We start from the raw sequence: 22,643 nt of genomic DNA, 5'->3' as shown, positions 1-22,643 counted from the left end.
TATGGCGAAAATTTCCTTTTGGGTTCTTAGTATACTCAAAAATGCTGCTGCACAGTGCTATTTTAGACGCCAATTATGTTTGGACAAAATTCATTTCATGTCCTTTCCTTCCGTTTGGCTGTATAACTCTCAAACGGATTAACCAATTAGTCCAAACTTTGTCCCTAGTTATACCCTCAGCATTTATGCTAACGAGGGAGGGTATATACACTTTCATACGGGCAAAATGTGCCTCATCGAAATAATGGTTTTAGACCCCAAGTATATTTGGACGAAATGTGTTTCAGACAATTTGGACTTGATTTAGCCATGTCCGTCCGCCTGTCTTTCTGGCTGGAGCGCACGATAACTCTCGAACGGATCAACCGATTCGATCCAAAATTTGACGTTCGTAATATTTTGTCAAAACTTTGTTTAAGTTCGAAGATGGGTTATATCGGTCCACTCCTTCCGGTACCCCCATGCTCTCAAATCGCTTTGATTTTAATTGTAGCAACTTGTATTCACTGACCCCCCCCCTTCGACGGTATAAGTTTCATCAGGAGCAAGTCCACACTTCATGAGAAAATGGTTGGATGGGAATGACCGATTTGGTCCATATTTTACACATCCTAATATATCTACCAGATATAGATCAGGTTCGAATATGGTCTATATTTGTCCACTACTTCGGGTACCTCCCACACAAAATTTCGGATAACTTCACTTTACGACCTGCGCTTGAATCACTTTGATTTTTGTTGAAGCAACTTGCATTCGCTGCTTCAATTACGACGGTAAAAGTTTTTTTCAGGGACAAGTCCATGGTTCTTGAGAAAACAGCCCGAAAGGTGGAAAAAATCCCTATGGCACCATTTGTAGTGGCTGGAGAGTACGATAATTCTCGAACTAATCAACAGATTTGGCCTTCATCAAATTTTGTTCAAACTAAGTTTCAGTTCGAAGATGGGCAATACCGGTCCACAACTTCCGGTACTTCTCCCAATTTTTAAGAAGGTCACTAAAAATGGTATGCGCGATATCTCTTGAACCGAGCAACCAATTTCGATATCTTAATATTTTGTCTAATTTTTTTTTCTAAAATAGCCTATATCGGTCCTCTCCCAGAATTCAACATTTGTGTCTGAATGCAGTTTAGGGTCTGTTCGAAGATCCTTTGGAAATGAATACCGATGCTGTTCGTTGTGGTCCTGTTTAATGCGATATTATGTTTTCCGTGGACAAGTCCATGCTTTCTGGAATATTGGTCCAAAAGTTATACGATGATCCACTGAAATCGCTAGTGGGCGCGACGTCTATCGAAAATATATGACTTCCAAAATAAGATCCACTTCCATAAAAACTATGTCGGTCCATTCCTTTAAGTAGCCCCTCCGCAATCCTTTTGAACTTTAATCCTAACCCACATTTTTGTGCGTATATATAATATTTTTTTTATATAATTGTTCCACAAACATCCCAGATGGGACAAGGGGGACTTCTCTCATATCAATGAGTGCACCCCGATTCATATTAGCTCATTGATATGGGACCTACTGTTTATTGCCGAGTCCGAACGGCGTGTCCTAAGACACCACTTGTAGAGAAGTTTTACAAGGCTGAAATACTCAGGAAATGTCGCCAACATCACTGAGGGGTATTTTGCCACCGTTGAAAATTTGATGTTGCCTGGCCTGGGAATCGAACCCACGACCTTTAGCGTGCAAGGCGGGTGTGCATACCATTGCACCACGGTGGTGGGTGGTGGGCGTATGAACCGCCCAAAATTTTGAAATACATAAGTAGTTTTGGGGATAAAGTGTTTCAAATTAAACAGGCTGTCGGCTAAGCCGACTGATACTTTCTTACTTGTTTTAAATTATTTTTAATTTTTAACTTTTTATTAGATAAATTATTTTGACCACTGAGAACCCCTTAACCAAATTACACCCAATTTAGGCCGAAAATGTAGATACAAACTTCAAAATGCCTGAAATCGGGTGGAACCGTTTATAGGGGCTCTACCAAAACCTGGACCTATTCCCACAATTTTTGGTGGGGAAGTTCCTGTACCATTGGGAACTCAAAATGCCAAATTACAGTCAATTTGGGCTAAAAATGAACATACAATCCTCAAATTACCTGGAATCGGAAAATAGGAAAAAATGGACCCATAATGGTTTTGATTTCATATTCATGTATTGTCATCCAAATCTGAAAATTGTGCAAAGTTTTAGTTCGATTGGTTACCAGATTTGAACTAAACGGACACCAAAGCAAGTTAAATAAAACACTGTAAAAACGTATTTTTTAATGTACATCAAGTCCCAAGAAGGACGAATATGTTGTACCACTTTCGGGTACCTCCCCACAAGAGTTCAAAGTTTTTGAAGACTTGATATACTTGTACAAAATGTATAAAAAACAGTTAACGTCGCACAGTGGTTCAGGAATCGATTTTCCAGACCAAACCCCCAATTTTTATGTGGGATACGACAAAAAAAAACATATTAAAAGTAAGGAAACCAAAAAATTAGGTCAAAATATTGGAAGGTGTGGGCGTACTACTAAAGATGACCACTTTTTCGCAAAAATACGTAATTTAAAATTCCACACTTAGGTGACCGCTTGAGACGAAGTTCCGTTTTCACACAATGATGCCCTAGAGTTTCCTCTTTCAGTCCATTTACACTCCGGTTCATCTAAATAGAACCAACCAATATTTGCCAACAAATACCGTTATATCTGACGATAGGAGACGTATTGTAAATTATATTTTTGTGGAAATGTAGACTATGTGGTAGCCCATATTTCCAATACCTAACATGTTTCACATACGCGTTATAATGGTAATTTTAATCGCTTCATGAAAAAATGTCATACTATTAGCATGTTTTAATGGTTCACCAGGATAGAACCACCCTAAGTATTTACACAAATCCTTTGTTAGATGTGGTAAGCTTTAACAAAAATCTGTTTATAATTATAAATAAAGGCCATGAGTGGTGATTGCCAACAACTATTGTGCAAAAAAATATATTTGGGTCTTGGAATTTGATGAAAATCCATGCTTAGAGTTCCAAAAAATATTCATATGAAGAAATCGGTAAAACAATTTGTAAAGTCAAAATTTTATACTGAATTATGTTCAAAATTTCAAGACTACAATACAATTACAAAAAAGGTACATTTGATAGGTTTAGGAGTTCGAAACAGAGGAAATATAGTAAAGATAACTCAAACATCTACCCTTCCAATCCAAAAATTGATATTTTATCTTAGGAAAGTGAATGCAAATCGATGGGTTCCACCCAGTTTCGTTGGCTGTGGACATCTAAAGGTCCAAAAAAATAAAGAAAATCCCTCCGCCGAACGCTTCATGTCAACATCAAGTGCTTCGATTTAGAAGATATCGCATGATATGAAAAGCACAGAAACATAGGTGCTGTTTCGAACTCATAAACCCATCAAATGTGACTTCTTTATCATTTTATTGTAGTCTTGAAATTTTTGAACATAATCCAGTATAAAATTTTGACTTTATAATTGTTTCTACCGATTTGACTGAAGACATGTCATCCCATAAATAAGCTAAAGCAACAGTTAACAATGCTAATTTCAGATGCCTTACAGGGTCTTCAGCAGAAACATCATCACGTCATAACTCAGAAGTTCGACTCACGGCGGATCTGTCCTTCGGGATTCCTAATATAATCACTAGACTGCGGAATCCTATGCAAATGCATATATGGTTATGATGGTCGTAGAGAAAATCTGATTAGACAGAAACTCTTTTTATTACAAAATAAAACGAATTAGGCCCAGAAATTTTTGCATATTTTGCATATTCTGCATATCGTGCATATTTTGACATATTTGTACATATCTGCATAAAAAGAGCATATGCAAAACCATATGCAAAAATATATTCAAGGATTTGTGGTCTAAATATCCTACCAAAATGGCTGAAATTTGGTATTAAGTCTTCGTTAGGGGTATGCAACTTTACAACTGCAATCTGTCCGCATAGCTCCACGTCTTCATATAGGCCCCATAGAACGGTACCTACCGATATTCGGTATTTTGAAAGTTGTAGCCTCAATATCCCACCGAAATGACTGAAAATTGGTATTTAGTCTTCGTTGGGGGTATAAAACACTCCACCTGAAATTTGTCGGCATAGGTCCACGTCTTCATATAGCCCCCATAGAATGGGACCTCCCCATTTTCGGTATTTTGAAGGTTGTGGCCTCAATATTCCACAGAAATGACTAAAATTCGGTATTTAGGTTTCGTTGGGGGTATAAAACTTCCCACCAGAAATTTCTCGGTATAGGTCCACGTCTTCATATAGCCCCCATAGAACGGTACCTACCGATATTCGGTATTTTGAAAATTGTAGCCTTAATATCCCACCGAAATGACTGAAAATTGGTATTTAGTCTTCGTTGGGGGTATAAAACATTCCACCTGAAATTTGTCGGCATAGGTCCACGTCTTCATATAGCCCCCATAGAATGGTACCTCCCGATTTTCGGTATTTTTAAGGTTGTGGCCTCAATATCCTACCGCAATGACTGAAATTTGGCACTTTGTCTTCGTTGTGGGTATAAAACTTTCCACCTGAAATTTGTCGGTATAGGTCCACGTCTTCATATAGCCCCCATAGAACGGTACCTCCCGATTTTCGGCATTTTGAAGGTTGTGGCCCTAATATTACACTGAAATGGCTGAAATTTAGTGCTTAGTCTTCATTTGCAGTATTAAACTTTCTCCCAGAATTTTTTCGGTATAGGTCCACGTCTTCATATAGCCCCCATAGAACGGTACCTCAGCATTTCTGGTATTTTGAAGAATGTGCCCTCAATATCCACCCGAAATGGCTGAAATTCGGTATTAAGTCTTCGTTGGGGGTATAAAACTTTCCAACTGAAATTTATCGGTATTGGTCCACGTCTTCATATAGCCCCCATAGAACGGTACCTCCCGATTTCTGGTATTTTGAAGGATGTGGCTGTGGTTATACATTTCTCTATTTTATTGACTTTTCTGAAGATAATTTTAAACAGAAAAATTGTACACATAGACATTTTTGTACCTATTATTGAATTATTTTTTGCATAAGAAAATATGTAAAATGCATAAATTTTGCATATGCAAAAATTTATGCATTTTGCATAATTTTGCATATGTCATATGTTTCGATTGCAATGTAATCAGAAGCCAAAAATATGCCCAGTCCCAAAATTTGACAGGAATCGGACCAAAAATAGGGGTTGCATAAAATTCCGCTGTCTAATAATCACCAAGGGTTTTCATCCCCAAAAGGAATTATCTCTGCCCCAGATTTTCTCATCCATTTTATGTCACAGTGTAATTTTAGTCTACACTCCCATTTGCATATGACTTTGTACTTTGAAGAACATTTCTAACAATCCATGGTCATTTTTCATATTTGTTCTCATGTTTTCTAAATGTTTGTGAGAGTTTGTGTTACGAGTATTCCATTGTCTGGCATTAATAAAAAAAATAAACAAAAACATATCCATACGTATGATATTTTGCATATATGTATTTATGTATATTCTATGTATAAATGATGATGCATTCAATTTGAAATAAATAAAATATTTTTTAACAAAAAAAGAAAAAAATTATCAATAAAAAAAGCAAACAAACAAAAATTCTCTCGTTCAACAAATTCATAGTTGTGTGCCAGTGTTTGGCACCGTTGTTGCACCATAGGGTGATGTCTGTCCCGATTGTTGTTGTTCTCGCATATTGTTTGTGGCACGATCAACCATTTTATCGACAATATGATCTATTTCCAATTCCATACGTTTCTCACGCAGCATACGTTTTTCATTCCAACCCAAAGAAATGTAGCGACCAATATAGCATCCACATTCGGAACAGAAGTGATTGTAATCGAAACGTCCTTCCCATTTAATGGGATCTTTGCTGAAATATAAAGAAAAAATATATATATATATATATATATATATATATATATATATAAATCAAATTGGACGAACAAGTTACAAATTATAAAAATATATAATACCTTCTAGAAGAGCATGCAAATAAAAAACTCCTAGTAAATGAGCTGCAACTCATCGAGTTTTAAAGAAATAAACATGGAATTAAGACACTCTTTGAATATGAGACCTGTAGTCTCCACATGGATCCATTTGAATATAACGTTTTTTTTTTTACCAAGACAAGTGGCTTCTATAAAGAACTGTGGCCTACATAGAGACCTCTAGTCCCCAATCGGTTAAAAAATACATTCATTATTAGAAGGTCGAAATGATCTACAAAAAAATCCTCATTGGATTCAATTGAAAGTATGTCATCTCAAAAACAAGTTAAAACAGAGTTAAGCCGAACTTTTTATCAAAATCCAGCGGTACAGCTGTATGGGGGTTCACAATTTTTGGTGGAGAAGACGTATAACCAGCGAAACTTCAGCTTATTTGGTCTAAAAATGTGAACAAAATCCTCAAAATGCCAAGTATTGGGAGGTACAGTTGTATGGGGGCAATATCAAAACATAGACCTATGTCCAGAATTTTTAGTGGAGAATGTTTGTGTCCACTGGGAACTCCAAACAACACATTACACCTAATTTGGGCCGAAAATATAGCTTAAATCCCCAAAATACTGAAAATCGGTAGTTACCTAAAATGGGCATATACCCAAACGTGGACATATGTATGTCCACAATTTTGGTGGAAAAGTTTAGTGACCACTAGAAACCCTAAGTACCAAATTGCAACTAATTTGGAAAGAAAGTTTGGTTAGAATCCTCAAAATTCCGAATATCAGGGGGTACCGTTACATTGGGGCTATACCAAAATATTCGCCGATATTGTTCATATTTAGTCCATTATTAACCACGGACACATACCGAGTTTGTGCAAAATTTCAGAAATATATCTCCATTCGTTTGCAAGTTATTAATTAGAGTCCTTACGCAGTTATGAATATTTCTGGTCTTTATAAAGAATTCTGGCTTCTAAGTGGGGTTTGAACTTCTAAAAATATTTCTGCTCTTTTAGAGTCACTGGCCTCTAAAATCCGTTGGTATATGTGCCTGGTAGAGTGGTGCGATTTGAACACCATCACGGGCGCCTGGAGTTTCTGATTCTTGGGATTGTACTGAGCAAAAAAGTCAACTAGACCATATGTCTACGGTGAAAATCGAGCCACCGGATTTTGACTTGAAGTTTTTTTTCAAGGATTTTTGGATATTTTGGCATATAACAACCAAACCACTGATATTTTCGATCCAACACACAGACAACAATTGTAGCAAAGACAATAATAAAGAACTCTCTAGTACATCGCAAAAGCATTGGAACGCTCCTTCAGGCAGTTATGGCCTCGAGAAGGTGCACATTTTTCGGAAAATATCGATAAATGACACTGTGCTACAAAATGGGACTCAAATTCAGTGGGTGGAAAATCCCTTTTGGAGATGAAAGCCCTTGGTGGGTGTACTAAGAACCCAAAAGGAAATTTTCACCATAGGTCAAGTTTCCGAGATATCGCGTGATTAATGGTTTAATTTTGCCCCTTAATTTGCGAGAAAATAGCTTTATATCTCTGTTAAGCGTTATTGTAGCTTCATTTTGAGATTACACGTCTTCAGTCAAATCGAGTGGTGAATCTTTTTGTAGAATATTTTATCCCTCTAACTCCATTCCTTTTATGTCCTTTTCGTCCTTTATTTTTTGAACCGTAGTAAAAGTATCACAAGATGAGATTTTACAGCATCCAAATATTCTACAAAAATGTTGTTCAGAAGATGTTAGGTACGGTTCTCATTGACGACCAATCGATATTTCCCCGTTTTCATGGTCCTTTTTGACATTTACCCGTATTTTGTTGAGAAAACTATGTTTTGTTTTTATGTATATTCGTTATTAGTCTGTGGTGCATCTGAAATACTTACCATAAATAGCTCTTGGATAGGATAGATCCGGGTATCTAAATTTTTGAACCGGATATTCTGATATCAAGACCGATTTTGGAACCGGTTTTACGTAACCGATTAATCGTATATGTATATCATTGGAAAGCTAATAAAATGGTCAATCAAATGACAGCAAGTAGCTGATTACATGATTACAACTTTGTTGGTTCCGAAGCTAGAACAAAAAAAAAACCGCTTTCTTAAACCGATTTTGATGTAAAATATCACTGGGTTGACAATTTTTTTGGCGATGAAAGTCGATTAAGATATTTTATAAATCTGGAAAGACAATTATGCCATAGGTCAAACTTCTGAGTTATTGTGAGATGAATTTGTGTTATGTTGTTTTGTTATCATGCACTTAAAGTTCATCAAGAATGAATTAATTTCATAATAACTCAGAAGTTTGAACCACGTCAAACCAGTGATATTTTACATCAAAATCGGTTTAAGAAAGCGGTTTTTTTGTTTAACATCGGAACCAAGAAAGTTGTAATCAGCTACTTGCTGTCATTTGATTGACCATTTTATTAGCTTTCCAATGATATACATATACGATTAATCGGTTACTTAAAACCGGTTCCAAAATCGGTTTTGATATCAGAATATCCGGTTCAAAAAATTTGATAACCGGATCTACCCTTCAATAAAATTTGTTATTAACGTGTTTGTCATTACAAGAGCTATTTATGGTAAGTATTTCAGATGCACCACAGACCAATAACGAATGTACATAAAAACAAAACATACGGGTAAATGTCAAAAAGGACCATGAAAACGGGGAAATATCGATTGGTCATCAATGAGAACCGTACCTAAAATCTTCTGAACAACATTTTTGTAGAATATTTGGATGCTGTAAAATCTCGTCTTTTGGTACTTTTACTACGGTTCAAAAAAATAAAGGACGAAAAGGACATAAAAGGAATGGAGTTAGAGGGATAAAATATTCTACAAAAAGATTCACCACTCGATTTGACTGAAGACGTGTAATCTCAAAATGAAGCTACAATAACGTTTAACAGAGATATAAAGCTATTTTCTCGCAAATTAAGGGGCCAAAATTAAACCATTAATCACGCGATATCTCGGAAACTTGACCTATGGTGAAAATTTCCTTTTGGGTTCTTAGTACACCCACCAAGGGCTTTCATCTCCAAAAGGTATTTTCCACCCACTGAATTTGAGTCCCATTTTGTAGCACAGTGTCATTTATCGATATTTTCCGAAAAATGGGCACCTTCTCGAGGCCATAACTGTCTAAAGTAGCATTCCAATGATTTTGCGATGTACTAGAGAGTTCTTTACTATTGTCTTGGCTACAATTGTTGTCTTTGTGTTGGACCGAAAATATCAGTGGTTTGGTTGTTATATGCCAAAATACCCGAAAATCCTTGAAAAAAAAACTTCAAGTCGAAATCCGGGGGCTCGATTTTCACCGTAGACATATGGTCTAGTTGACTTTTTTGCTCAGTACAATCCCAAGAATCAGAAACTCCGGGCGCCCGATAACACTTTTTTCTTTCCATACAAATCGCCCCTCTATGAGACCTCTGACCCTAAAAAAGTTCTATAGCCTTTGTGAAGATCTTTGCTATCTCAATGGACATTTGTCCTCTGTATAGTTTATGGGCTCTATGACAAATTTCTGACCCTATAGACTTCTCTGACCTCTACAAAGGCTGACTTGTCCCTGAAACCTCTTGGCACAATAAAACCTCTGCTATCTATAAAGGAATCTGCCCTATATAACAAGTGAAAAAGTATTAGTCGACTTTGCCAAAAGAGATATACTCTCAGCCTGTGCGAGTTGAAACCTTCATCTATGGACGATATAGATGGAATACCGGCTACGCAACCAAAATCCTTTTCCCCAATAATTATGTATTAAAGGGTTTCAGCCCTTATGGGCGTATGAACTAAAGCTCGCAAGTGATGAGGAGGAGGTGCCTGAAAAAATGGATCGACATTTAGGCTTCATTTCAGTTGGTAACTGTATAACTTAGAAGTTTAGGATCAGTATGTCCGGAAACATGGACTTGTCCACAAAAAACATAATATCGCTGTAAACAGCATCCCTAGGAGAAACATCTGTATAATTTTCTAAAGGATCTTCGAACAGATCCTTAAATGCCCTTAATTAAATGTGTTGAAATTTTTTTGGGGAGGTACCCTAAGAAGTAGACCTATATGGACCATTTTCCAAGTTAAACAACAACTGGACAAAATATTACGAAGGCAAAACATTGCACCATAGTGATTTTTTTACACCTTTCAGGCCATTTTCTAAGGAAGTAAGGACTAGACCATAAAAAAATTAAACCGTTCAATTTGCTACAACAAAAATCAAACCGAGTTGTGAGCAGCTCTTTAACTGCATTTTTCCGAAATTTTGTGTTGGAGGTACCCGAAGTAGTGGACCAATATAGGCCATATTTGAACCTAATCTATGTCTCCGAGAAATATTACGATGTGCGAAGCATGGACAAAACTGAAAAAAACTGCCTTCGAAAAGTTTTGAGCTTTTGTGGGGGAGTGAGCCGATATGACCCATCTTCAAACTTTAACTAAGTTTATTCAAAATATTACGAAGGCCAAATTTTGGACCTAATCGTTTGATCCGATGAAGCCATAAGGGGTTTTAACAACTCTTAGAACATTTTCTCAAGAAGTATGGACTTGCCCCTGTACCGTCGTAATGGGGGAGCAAATACAAGTTGTTGCAAAAAAATCAAAGTGATTCGAGATTCCGAAATTTTGGGTGGGAGGTACCCGAACCTCATCTATGTCTGGCAGAAGTTTCCCTATATGTAAAGTATGGACCAAATCGGTCACTCACTTCAAGAGTGCGCACAATTCCTAGAATCTTCATATGTTCTAGAAAGTTGTTTATTGAAATCTTAGGTACATTTTTGTAGTTGACGGTATCCTTAATTTTTAGGAGGTTGGGTATCTTTGGACCAGAATCGCAGAAAAAAGTGTAAAAATTGAATATTTCAAAAGTTTTTTGCTATTTTCACCTTTAAAAACCGTTCATAGGCATTTCGCATGTACCAAAAAGATGTGCATTGTTGCCTTTACTACATTATTGCAGTTGGTTGTTTTCCTGAATATTGAACCGTTTAGTATCTGTGGACCAGAACCAGAGAAAACAGGATAAAAATCCCATTTGCTTTGTTATTTTGACCTTTGAGAACCGTCTATACAGAGTTCATATGTTCTAGAAAGATGTTTATTGGGATCTGAGGTACGTTTTTGTCGTTGGTTGTTTGCTTCAAATTTGTTCGTTTTGATAGCTGCAGACCAAAACCCTAGAAAAATTTTTAAAAGAAATTTGACCATGGCTATTTTGACCTTGCAGATTAAGTTTGATGGATTATATATGTTCACAATTTTTGTTCCCTAAGATAAGATGTACAACTTTGCTTCTGAGATAAATTCGAAATTCCTAACGGTTTGGAAGATATCGACACCTCCAAATAATAGTATGCTAAGTCTAAAAAGTGAGTTTTGCAGGAGAAACTCTCAAAGTTTGGAATTTTTTTGAACTTCAGTACTATGCTAAGTCAATATTTGTTTATAACTACTGTTCGGATTGACCGATCATTACCAAAATTTGACAGAATTTAAGTTATAGGACGTTCGACACCTCCAAGTAATAGTTTGCTAATTCTGAACAGTGAGTTTTGCAGGACAAGCTCTAAAAGTTTGGAAATTTCTTTGACCTTCAGTACTATGCTAAGTAAATATTTGTTTATAACTTCTGTTCGGATTGTCCGATTATTACCAAAATTTGACAGAATTTAAGTTAAAGGACGTTAAGTATAAAAATGTAAAGAACTTGAAAACATGCTAAGTCCACTTAGCGTACTATTGTTTGGAGGCGCCGATAAAGTCTTGAAAAATTACCCCTTTTTACATCAAAGCCTCAAACCTTTAGATGGTCACAACCGCGAAAGTTGATAAGATAGGGAAAAACGACGAGACACGTGTCTTCTGTTTTTTGGTCTTCTATCGCGCTGCGGTGTCAGAATATGGTTAATAATTTTCGTGTTGAACAGTGTATTTATAGAGTTATGGAGTTATTTGGCGCTATATATAAAGGCAATTGGTATTTACAGACATTTTCTAGCCTCAATACCCACTTCTGATATCATAATTTCCTCTCTCTCCTGTGGGGATCCTACATAAAAACCTGTGAAGACCTATGAACCCTATGGAGCCTTTTCTCTCTCTAAAAAATCCTCTAACCCAAGGCCTTTAATCCTCTAGCCTCTATAAAGCCCTCTGCTATTTAAAAGGCTTCTATCCTTAACAGGGTGACGTACCCAGGAACGGTCCTGACCGGCTTTAACATGGCAAAGTCCAGGATTTATCTTGATCCCTCTTTCATCTCAAGTGGACACTGACCTCCCCGTGGTGTCACCTGGGGTAGCTGCCTTTAACACCCGTTAAAGGTAGTGAGCTAAAATGTGCAGCGCGTTCACCCATAAGAACGTTAAAAACTTGGGCTTGGGCGCAGGGTTAGTAACCCTCCCCTAAAAAAGCAACTACTATGAAAAAAGAAAAGAAAAACAAATCCCTCTAAAGTTGACGACCCTCGCAAACGTTTTAAGGACCATGATCTGCGAATCTGCACCTGGAATGTTCGCACTCTTTATACAAAAGGTGCTGTTTACGCATTCGCAGATGTACTGGAAAAGTATAAGGCCGACATTACTGCCATATAGGAAATACGATGGAATGGGAAAGGCGTCACAACAACACTTAAGGTGTCGCACTGAATTATAGCTGACATGATACAAAGCATGAGTTTGGTTGCGGTTTTGTAGTTGGTCAGAGGTTAAAACATGTGGTCTCCAGCTTCACCCCAGTGAATGAAAGACTTGCTACAATTCGATTAAAAGCAAAATTCTTCAACATCAGCTTTATCTGCGCTCATGCTCCAACCGAAGACAAAGACGAACAGACCAAAGATATATTCTACGAGCGCTTAGAAGAAACATATGACAATTGTCCTGCCCATGACATTTAAATTATTCTAGGCGATTTCAATGCCAAAATTGGAAAGGAAAATATCTTTGGCCCAACAGTCGGAAAATTCAATCTCCACAATGAAACATCTGACAATGGCATGAGGCTGATATACTTTGCAGCGCAAAAAACATGGTAGTTAGCAGCACCAGATTTCAACATCTCGACATCCAGAAACTCAGAAAACAAGAAATCAAATTGATCACGTTGTGATAGATGGAAGACATTCATCGAGCGTGTTGGATGTACGATCGTTCCGAGGAGCAAACATAGACTCGGACCACTACTTAGTTGCAGCAAAGGTACGCATCCGATTAAACGTAGCAAACAAAGTACAAACAGACACAACACGTATGTTAGGCATCGGTTACCTGCAATCACAACGTATAGCCACAGCATATTCCACTCAACTAGCCCAATTGCCTAATCAAAGCACTCCTCATCACGATAACATATCAGCGCAATGTAATTAGGAGTGTCGTGCTGCTACCGAAGAGAAAAATTCGGCATAAAGGGCTACTTTACAATCCGTAGCAACGCGTAGCGCACGAGTGAGATATCAGGAAAAAGAGAAAGATGGAAAAGTGGGAGTGTGAAAAAATCGAGATGTACAGGAACCAGAATGAAGTTCGAAAATTCTACCAAAGAGTCAAGCATCAAACTGATGGCTTTGGTACAGGCACATCCTCCTGTAGAGACCAGCAAGGTAATTTGGTAACTGATACAGATAGTGTACTCAGGATATGGAAAGAACATTTTTCAAATCTGTTGGTATCCAATAGCAGCGAAGACGACGAAGATACCACAGACCCAATCCCAGAAGGTGGCATTGAATCTATACCGCCCAGCCAAGATGAGGTAAAGACGGCAATAAATCGGCTGAAGAATAATAAGGCAGCAGGAGCCGATGGCTTACCAGCTGAGCTGTTAAAAATCGTAGGCGACACGCTGATAAGGCGTATTCATCGGCTAGTTAGCACCATCTGGCAGGAAGAACGCGTACCCGACGATTGGAACCTGAGTATCCTGTACCCAGTCCACAAGAAGGGAGATAAGACTGTATGCTCTAACTATAGGGGCATAAGTCTACTCCCTATTGCCTACAAGATCGTGTCAGGGATATTGTGCGAACGACTAAAGCCTATGGTCAACGAGATAATTGGACCATACCAATGCGGCTTTAGACCTGGCAAGTCCACCATTGACCAGATATTTACCCTGCGGCATATACTGGAGAAGACCCAAGAGATGCAGATCGACACCTACCGCCCTTTTGTCGATTATAAAGCAGCCTTCGACAGCCCGCTGCGTTCGCAGGTATTCCAAGCCATGTCTGAATTTAGTATCCCCGTAAAGCTCATCCGGCTTTGTAAAATTACTCTAACTGACACAAGATCTTCAGTTAAAATAGGAAAGAACCTCTCCGAAGAGTTTAGTACCAAAAGAAGTTTCAGACAAGGAGACAGCCTTTCGTGTGATCTCTTCAACATCCTGCTGGAAAAGGCTATACGAGAGGTAAACGTCAAAAGAAGTGGCACAATCTAGAGCAATAGCCACATGTTACTTGCTTATGCTGATGATATAGACATCATGGGACGATCAGTAAAAGAAGTAACTGATACCTTTATGAAGGTCGAAGGAGAATCTGCTAAAGTGGGTCTGGCGGTAAACGGTGAGAAGACAAAGCTGTATCTGCTATACAACGACATCAATATAGTTAAACGTATCAAGATGCAGCGATTGCGTTGGCTAGGCCATATCATAAGAATGAGCGATGATGAACCCGCTAAAAATGCGTATAAATACGGACCGCTTGGCGGTGCACGCAGAATTGACAGGCCAAGGAATAGATGGCGCAAACAAGTGGATGAAGAGATGGAAAGGCGCGGTATTCCAGAATGCGAAGCAACAAATAGAGAGAAATGGAGATCTTTTCTTAGTTCGGCCTATGGAACAAATGTTCTGTAATGGGCCAGCTAAGTAAGTAAGTATCCGTAATAGGGTGCCACGGTGGTGGAATGGTATGCACACCCGCCTTGAAGGCTAAAGGTCGTGGGTACGATTCCGCGGCCAGGCAACAGCAAAAATTTCAACGGTGGAAAAATACCTCTCAGTAATGTTAGCGATATTTCCTGAGTATCTCAGCCATGTAAAACTTCTGTAAAAGTGGTGTTTAAGACACGCCGTTCGGACACTGCAATAAACAGTAGGTCCTATGTCATTAATCTAATATAACTTCTCTCATATCAAGAGAGACTTCTCCTTGTCCCGTATGGTATGTTTGTGGAACAATTATTATTATAACCTTAACAAACTCCAATGGTCTCTATAAAGTCCTCTGGCCTGTATAAGGATGGCTTCTATAAAGACGTCTTGTCTCTATGGCCTTTGCACAAAGCTGTGGTGTCTATAGAGATATTTGTCCTCGATGAAGAGTTTTGACCCTGAACAAAATTTTTAGTCTTTACGAAACCCTCTGGTATCTCTATATAGAAACATCCATTGGCTTCTAACTCTATAAAGGAATCAAACCTCTTGGTTTGACCCTCTAGAGCCCTTTATGAATACATCTGCTATTTTAACGACTTCCGGCATCTATAAAGAGCTATGTTTTCTATAGAGACCCATGACCACTATAACAATTTAGGCAATTTTCAGGCTCTTCCGTCCTCTATAATTATCTCTGGTCTCTATAAAAACTTCAGGAATCTTTGAATACCTCTGACCTTTAGATTCAATTCATTCATTTACTTTATGGACCTCTTTTGAGATTTTTGGGCTCTATTAAAACGTCTTTAATCTCTATAATGAACCCTGGAATAGAAAAGGAGATCTGATCTCTATAGAGTCCGCTGGGCCCAGCAATACTTAGGCCCCTATATTGGCCTCTATTCCTTTAAACCACTATGTTCCCCGTGTGATCTCTATGATAAAAAATAAAGTCCGAAATCAATAGGCAAAAAATAGAATCAGTCTACATTCATGGATATGAGAGAAGTCGTTCTTTGCCTTTTCGGATTTGTTCGTGGGAAACTCACTGATGAGCTATGTTGAGACTCCTGGATTATGCAAATATCTCTGATATTTGTAGATTAGTCCTTCATGTGTCTTGTTTTCTTCGTTAGCAACATTCGGGGTTGTACAATCGGTTCTATGGCAGAGACATCCGGAGCTTATGCTGTCAACTTAGTTCGCTAACATATTGAACCGTCAATAGCAATAATCTGCCATAAAAAGTTGACAGACATACATTATCGACGTATAGACATAGTTACCGAAGATTGATTCTGTGGTAAGTTTTCCCAATTCAAATTTTTAGCTGTGATGTCCTGATGCCGAGGAAGCTTAGGTCTATGAGATTAATCGCCAAAAATCCCCATTATGACTGCCGTTGGTGTTTTTAACACAGAATATTCTCTACATAAAAATGAACTACATATCTGGATCCTCGATGTCGATAGATATTATTTCCAATATTTTGCCATAGCTATAAATTTTTTTCAAATATGTATATGTATATTTTTTGTTAACATACTCACCAACAACAACACAAAGCATTAATACCGGCTACAATTAGCTGACAAAAAGTAACAGCTGTTTTATGTACCCGAGTCACATTATGCTTATGACAGGCCGGACAATCGATTTCGACGGGTTCTTTTAACAGATGACCTACATTTTTGGGTAAATCAGCTTTACGATCATCGATGATTCGGCTATCTCGTGGATTCGATGGACCAGAGGTATTGGTGGCAATGACAGCCGGGCTATTGTTTGTTTGGGCCATTTTCTTTTCTTTTGCCTAAGAGCTAACGAACCGAAAAACACTGAACTTTAAACGCGTAATGACTCTTTTCGTTGGTGGTGCGACACAATTTACTAAACACTTGACACTGCGGGAAAAATAAACACACAGAAAAATGCTGCGACGAACAGACCAAGTGCTGTGAAAAACTGAGCAAAGTAAAGCGAAGATGTGTGTATGTTAATTTATTTTTTGTGATTTCGTTTTCTTCTTTTGGAGGGCATTTTTCAGTCATTGGTCATTGGTGGCAGGCAATAGCTGCTCATGCCATTAGCTTAAGAGATTTTGCCTGCCATATAAATGTCTCCCATTAAAACAAAAAGAGATCACGCTGGGTGTCGTCATCGTCACAGCCGATCCCATCAAATACTCAAACACAACAAATTAATACATTTTTTATTTTAAACAAAAAAATCTTTATTAATTATAACTGAGGAGGAGAATAAACAAATTTAATAACAATTTATTAACAAAACAAATCACCACAGCCGCTGATCTAGTGGGGTCTGGCATAGAAACCCAAGTGGCCACCACATTTTGTACAACATTTCCGATGATCGGTAACAATATCCTGGCAACACATCGTGTAGAGGCATGAAAGAGTGAAAATCGGGAAACAGCTGGAAAAATAAGTAAATACATGGAAGAAGAAGAATAATATGATTTCATTTTCAATTTATTTTTTATTTTCGAGATTAAGCAAATGGACAGACAGTGTGACGGGCTATGATGTCAGTTGGCGAAGATCAACAGAGAAAAAAAAATTCAATTCATTTTTTATAAAATATTCAAAGTAAATTAAATGTACATATTCACAAATATGTATATGTAGATTAGAGTGTGCCGCAATGAAAAATGTTCGAAGTACTTCAAAGTAGAGTACATAAAGTATTTAAAATAAAACTATTCAGGCATTCTTAGTGACGAATGCGAGGAGATCCATTAAAAGGTCTTTTGTGTATAGAAGACCTGTAGAAAGTCTTTCATCTATAGAAGATCTTTAGGGGATAGTCGCTACATGGAAAACCTTTAGCAGGTTTTCTATATATAAAATATCCTTAAGATGTCTGCCATCTCTAAAAGACCTATTGGTGGCCTTTCATCTATAGGCGATTTTTTGCCGTGGGAGGTTTTCATCTATAAAGGACATTAAAGAGGTTTTCCATTTCTCGAAGAGCTTTAAGTTGTCTTCTATACATAGAATACCAAAGAAGATGTAGGTGATCTTCTATCTATAGAAGACCTTTGGCAGGTCTTCTCTCTACAGAAGATCTATAAAAGGTTTTCTATCTACAGAAGAAAACCGTTAGAAGGTCTGCAATATACAAAAGACCTTTAGGTGGTCTTCCATCTATAGAAGATCTTCTGAAACTCGTCCATCTATGGAAGATCATTAGGTGGCCTTTAATCTATAAAATACCCTTAGGAAGTCTTCTTTCTATAAAACACCTTAAGTAGGTGGTTTCTTTACCTTTACCATCTATGAAAGAGTGGTTAATATCCTACCATCTACAGAATTGCTTTAGTAAGTATTTTATAAATAGAAAAACTTTAGAAGGTCTTTAGAAGACAATAGGGAGTCATTCCATCTATAAAAAAACACCATTAGATGTCGTCAATCAGTGGAACCCCTTTAGGAGATTTCGGTCTATAGAAGCCCACAGGAGATCTTCTTTGGTCTATATAAGACTTAAGGAGTTATTCTTCGGTCTGTACAAGACGTCAATAGGTCTTCCTTGGTTTACGGAAGAACTCAAAAGGTTTTATTCGGTCTAAAGAAGACCTGAGGAAGTCTTTTCGGTCTATGGAAGAGGTTTTCTTCCATCTAAGAAAAGCTCAAGAGGTCTTCTTGGGTCTATAGAAGACCTGAAGAAGTCTTCTTCGGTCTGTGGAAGAGGTTTTCTTCCGTCTAAGAAAAGTTTAAGAAGTATTCTTTGGTCTATAGGAGATGTCAAGAGGTCTTCATCAGTAAATAGAAGACCCCAAGAGGTCTTCTTCGTTCGTTTGAAGAGGTCAAGAGTTCTTCTTCGGTCTATTGAAGACCCCAGGAGGTCCTCCTCGGTCTAAATAAGACCTCAGGAGGTCTTCCTCGGTCTATAGAAGACCTCAGGAGGTCTCCTTGGTCTAAAGAAGACGTCGAGAGGTCTTCGTTGGTCTAAAAAAGAAGTCGAGAGGTCTTCTTCAGTCTAGTGAAGACCTCAGGAGGTCTTTCTCGGTCAATAGAAGACCGCAGGAGGCCTTCCTCGGTCCAAAGAAGACGTCGAGAGGTCTTCTTTGGACTACTGAATAACTCAAGAGGACTTCTTCGGTTTAAAGAAGACCTAAATATGTCTTCTTCCCTCTAAGAAAAGCTCAAGAGGCCTTCGGTGTGTACAATAACTCTGTAGAACTTCTTCGGTCTATAGAAGACCTCAGGAAGTCTTCCTCGGTCTGTAGAAGATTTCAGGTGACTTTTCTCGGACTAACGAAGACATCGAGAGGTCTTCTTTGGTCTATGGCAAAACTCAAGATGTCTTCTTCGATCTAAAGAAGACCTGAGGAAGTCTTCTACGGTCTTTCATTTCAGAAAAGCTCAGGAGATCGGTCGTTTGAAGACGTCAAGAGTTCTTCTTCGGTCTATTGAAGACCCCAGGAGGTCCTACTCGGTCTAAATAAGACCTCAAGAGGTCTTCATCCGTCTATAGAAGACCTCAGGAGGTTTTTCTTGGTCTACAGAAGACGTCGATAGGTCTTCTTTGGTCCAAAGAAGACGTCGAGAGGTCTTCTTCAGTCTATTGAAGACCTCAGGAGGTCTTCCTCGTTCTACAGAAGACGTCGAGAGGTCTTCCTCGGTCTATTGAAGACCTCAGGAGGTCTTCCTCGGTCAATAGAAGACCTCAGGAGGTCTTCCTCGTTCTATAGAAGACGTCGAGAGGTCTTCCTCGGTCCAAAGAAGACGTCGAGAGGTCTTCTTTGTCCTACGAAATAACTCAAGAGGTCTTCCTTGGTCTAAAGAAGGTCTTCCCTCTAAGAAAAGCTCAGGAGGCCTTCGGTGTATACAATACCCCTGTAGAACTTCTTCGGTCTATAGAAGACCTCAGGAAGTCTTCCTCGGTCTGTATAAGTTTTCAGGAGACCTTCCTCGGTCTAAAAAGACATCGAGATGTCTTTTTTGGTCTAAAGAAGACCTGGGGAAGTCTTCTTGGGTCTATGGAATAGGTTTCCTTCCATTTCAGAAAAGCTCAGGAGATCTTCCTCGGTCTATCAAAGACATGGAGAGGTCTTCTTTGGTCTACAGAAAAACTCAAGAAGTCTTCTTCGATCTAAGTAAGAGGTTTTCTTCCGTTTAAGAAAAGCTCAAGAGGTCTCCTTCGGTCCATAGAAGACGTCAAGAAGGTTTTTTTGGTCTACGGAAGAACTCAAGAGGTCTTATTCGGTCTAAAGAAGACTTGAGGAAGTCTATTTCGGTCTATGGTTTTATTCAGTTTAGGAAAAGCTCAAGAGGTCTCCTTCGATCCATAGAAGACGTCAAGAGGGTTTTTTGGTCTGCGGAAAACTCAAGAGGTCTTCTAAAGAAGACCTGAGGAAGTTTTCTTCGGTCTATGGAAAACATCAAGAGGTCTTCATCGATATATAGAAGACCTCAGGAGGTCTTCCTTTGTCTATAGAAGACGTCGAGAGGTATTCTTTGGTCTTCGGAAGAACTCAACAGGACTTCTTCTCTCTAAGAAAAGCTCAAGAGGTCACCTTCGATCCATAGAAGACGTCAAGAGGGTTTTTTTGGTCTACGGAAGAACTCAAGAGGTCTTCTTCGGTCTATGGAAGACATCAAGAGGCCTTCTTCGGTTTATATAAGAACTCTGTGGGTATTCCTCGGTCTATGGAAGACCTCAGGAGGTCTGAGGAACTCTTCCTCGATCTATAGAGAACATCGAGAAGTATTATTTGGTCTATGAAAACCTCAAGAGGTCTTCTTCGGTCTAAAGAAGACCTCAACATGTCTTCTTCTATCTGTGGGAGACCTTTAGTAGGTCTACCATCTATATCCTATTCATAGAAGACCTTTAGGAGGAATTCTATCTACAGAAGACCTTCAGGAGTTCGTCCATGTATAGAATAACTATAGGAGGTCCCCTCAATATACGATGCCCTTAGGAGGTCTTTCATCTAGAGAAGACCTTTAGGAGGTGTTTCATCTAAAATAGAACCTTAGTAGGTCTCTACGCTATAATATGCCTAAAGGAGGTTGTACATCTATAAACGAACTTTAGGTGGCTCTAGAATACTTTCAAGAGGTCTTCCCTCGAAAAAGTCATTTGGAGGTCTTCTCTCTATAGAAGTTGTTCTGAATGTCTCCTATCTATACAAGGCCTTTATGAGATCTTCTCTAACTAGATAGAAGGAGATTATACCTCTACAGAAGGTCTTTAGGAGGTCTTATATCAATAAAAGATCTTTAGAACCTCTTATTTCTATGGAAGACCTTTAGGAGTTCGTCTCTTTATAGAAGACCTTTGGGAGGTCTTATCTCTATAGCAGAACTTTAGGAGGTCTTCCCTCTATAGAAGACCTTTAGGAGGTCTTCCATATATAGAAAACCCTTAGGAACCCTATTGAAGACCATTAGGATTCTTTTGTCTGTGAAAGACCTTTAGGAGACGTTCCATCTATAAAAGACCATTAGGAGGTCTCCTACCTACGGAAGACATATAGGGGTTCTTCTATCTTTAGAATACAACTAGGAGGTCTTCAATCTATCACTTACAGTTTCTTCTGACCCGTTAATCTCTCTACCTTATTAACAACATTGTCCTTAATAACTCCCATACTTACCACGACAGACAGGACAGCAAACAATTTAGGCTCTCGAAAATTCCCGATGAGGACACCTCTACAGCTTCAGACTTTTCCTTGCACAATGGGCATACTATGGTTTTGCTTTTGGGACCAACGGCATAGTAGCGCAGATATGGTTTGCCATTATTTTCGGAACCTTGAACTCCGCCGGCACTGAATTGTGGCACTTGAGATTGATCTGGGGTACGGGGTGCATCTAAACGGATTTCAACCATTTCATGTTGTTGTTGTTGCTGCTGCTGTTGAGTGGCCATTTAAATGTGAATAATGTTTCTGTTTTTCGTTTACTTTTATTTCTTCGCTCTGTTTATACGGCGAACGTTTTTCGTTTTTGTCACAACGCGTCTTTTAACAAAACTAAATTTCAAAAAATTCTATTCATGTGAGAGGCTAATGAAAATCAGCTGCAACAACAACAATAAGAGTTTCATTTTGTTTCGGTGACGATGAATTTTTTTATGTTTGGCAGAAATGTTGTCGTTGTTGTTGGTTTTTAAGTGGAAAAGACAAAATATACGTATAGAAGAAGATTATTGGCAAAATCCCATAATTTAGAAAAAACAAAAAACAATTTTGCGTAAAAATTGTCCAAAAGAGCGTGCATGGATGCTTAGAGAAATTGGTCGTTTTCGATAAGAGAAAACAAATATTAGAAGAGTTACAATTTTCTTAGAATTAGACTATTTTCTACAGAATTTCTTTAGAGTGACATTAGTTAAATGAGGGAGGACATTGTGAGGTTAGTAATAATGAAAGAGATAAAACCAATTAATAGAGTTGACAGTATTGCAACGGAGGTTAAAAATGTTGCCTCTATGCATTTGTTGTATTTTGAAATAACGATTGAAAGATTGATGATTCGACAGTCTATTCCTTTGGGAGGTCTACTAACTGTGTCTTTAGAATGTCATCGAGCTAGAGAGAACCTTCAAGAGATTTTCTACCTTTAGAAAGTCTTCTCTCTATAACAGACCATTAATAAGTCTTCTATCTATAGAAGACCTTTCACAT

General features: G+C 38.2%; 2 protein-coding genes across 2 annotated transcripts; both read right to left on the bottom strand.

Moving 5' to 3' along the window:
* Window positions 1-5,526: 5,526 nt before the first annotated feature.
* On the bottom strand, window positions 5,527-17,073 carry LOC141405637 (uncharacterized). The gene is made up of 2 exons (XM_073990216.1): window positions 16,531-17,073; window positions 5,527-5,940 (listed from the first exon to the last, which is right to left on the bottom strand). The coding sequence occupies exons 1-2, from the start codon at window positions 16,776-16,778 to the stop codon at window positions 5,682-5,684; spliced, it is 507 nt and encodes a 168-aa protein (XP_073846317.1). The 5' UTR covers window positions 16,779-17,073; the 3' UTR covers window positions 5,527-5,681.
* Window positions 17,074-17,188: 115 nt separating this feature from the next.
* LOC141405638 (uncharacterized) lies at window positions 17,189-21,972 on the bottom strand. Its single transcript, XM_073990217.1, has 2 exons — window positions 21,609-21,972; window positions 17,189-17,416 (listed from the first exon to the last, which is right to left on the bottom strand). Exons 1-2 carry the CDS (start codon window positions 21,884-21,886, stop codon window positions 17,293-17,295), a joined length of 402 nt encoding a protein of 133 aa, XP_073846318.1. The 5' UTR covers window positions 21,887-21,972; the 3' UTR covers window positions 17,189-17,292.
* Window positions 21,973-22,643: the final 671 nt, after the last annotated feature.

Source organism: Musca autumnalis, unplaced genomic scaffold (genome assembly GCF_047663935.1).
Source record: "Musca autumnalis isolate F117 unplaced genomic scaffold, ASM4766393v1 scaffold_5, whole genome shotgun sequence".
NCBI lineage: Eukaryota > Metazoa > Arthropoda > Insecta > Diptera > Muscidae > Musca > Musca autumnalis.
The sequence above is the reverse complement of the archived record's forward strand: the minus strand, read 5'-3'. Positions and strand labels throughout refer to the sequence as shown.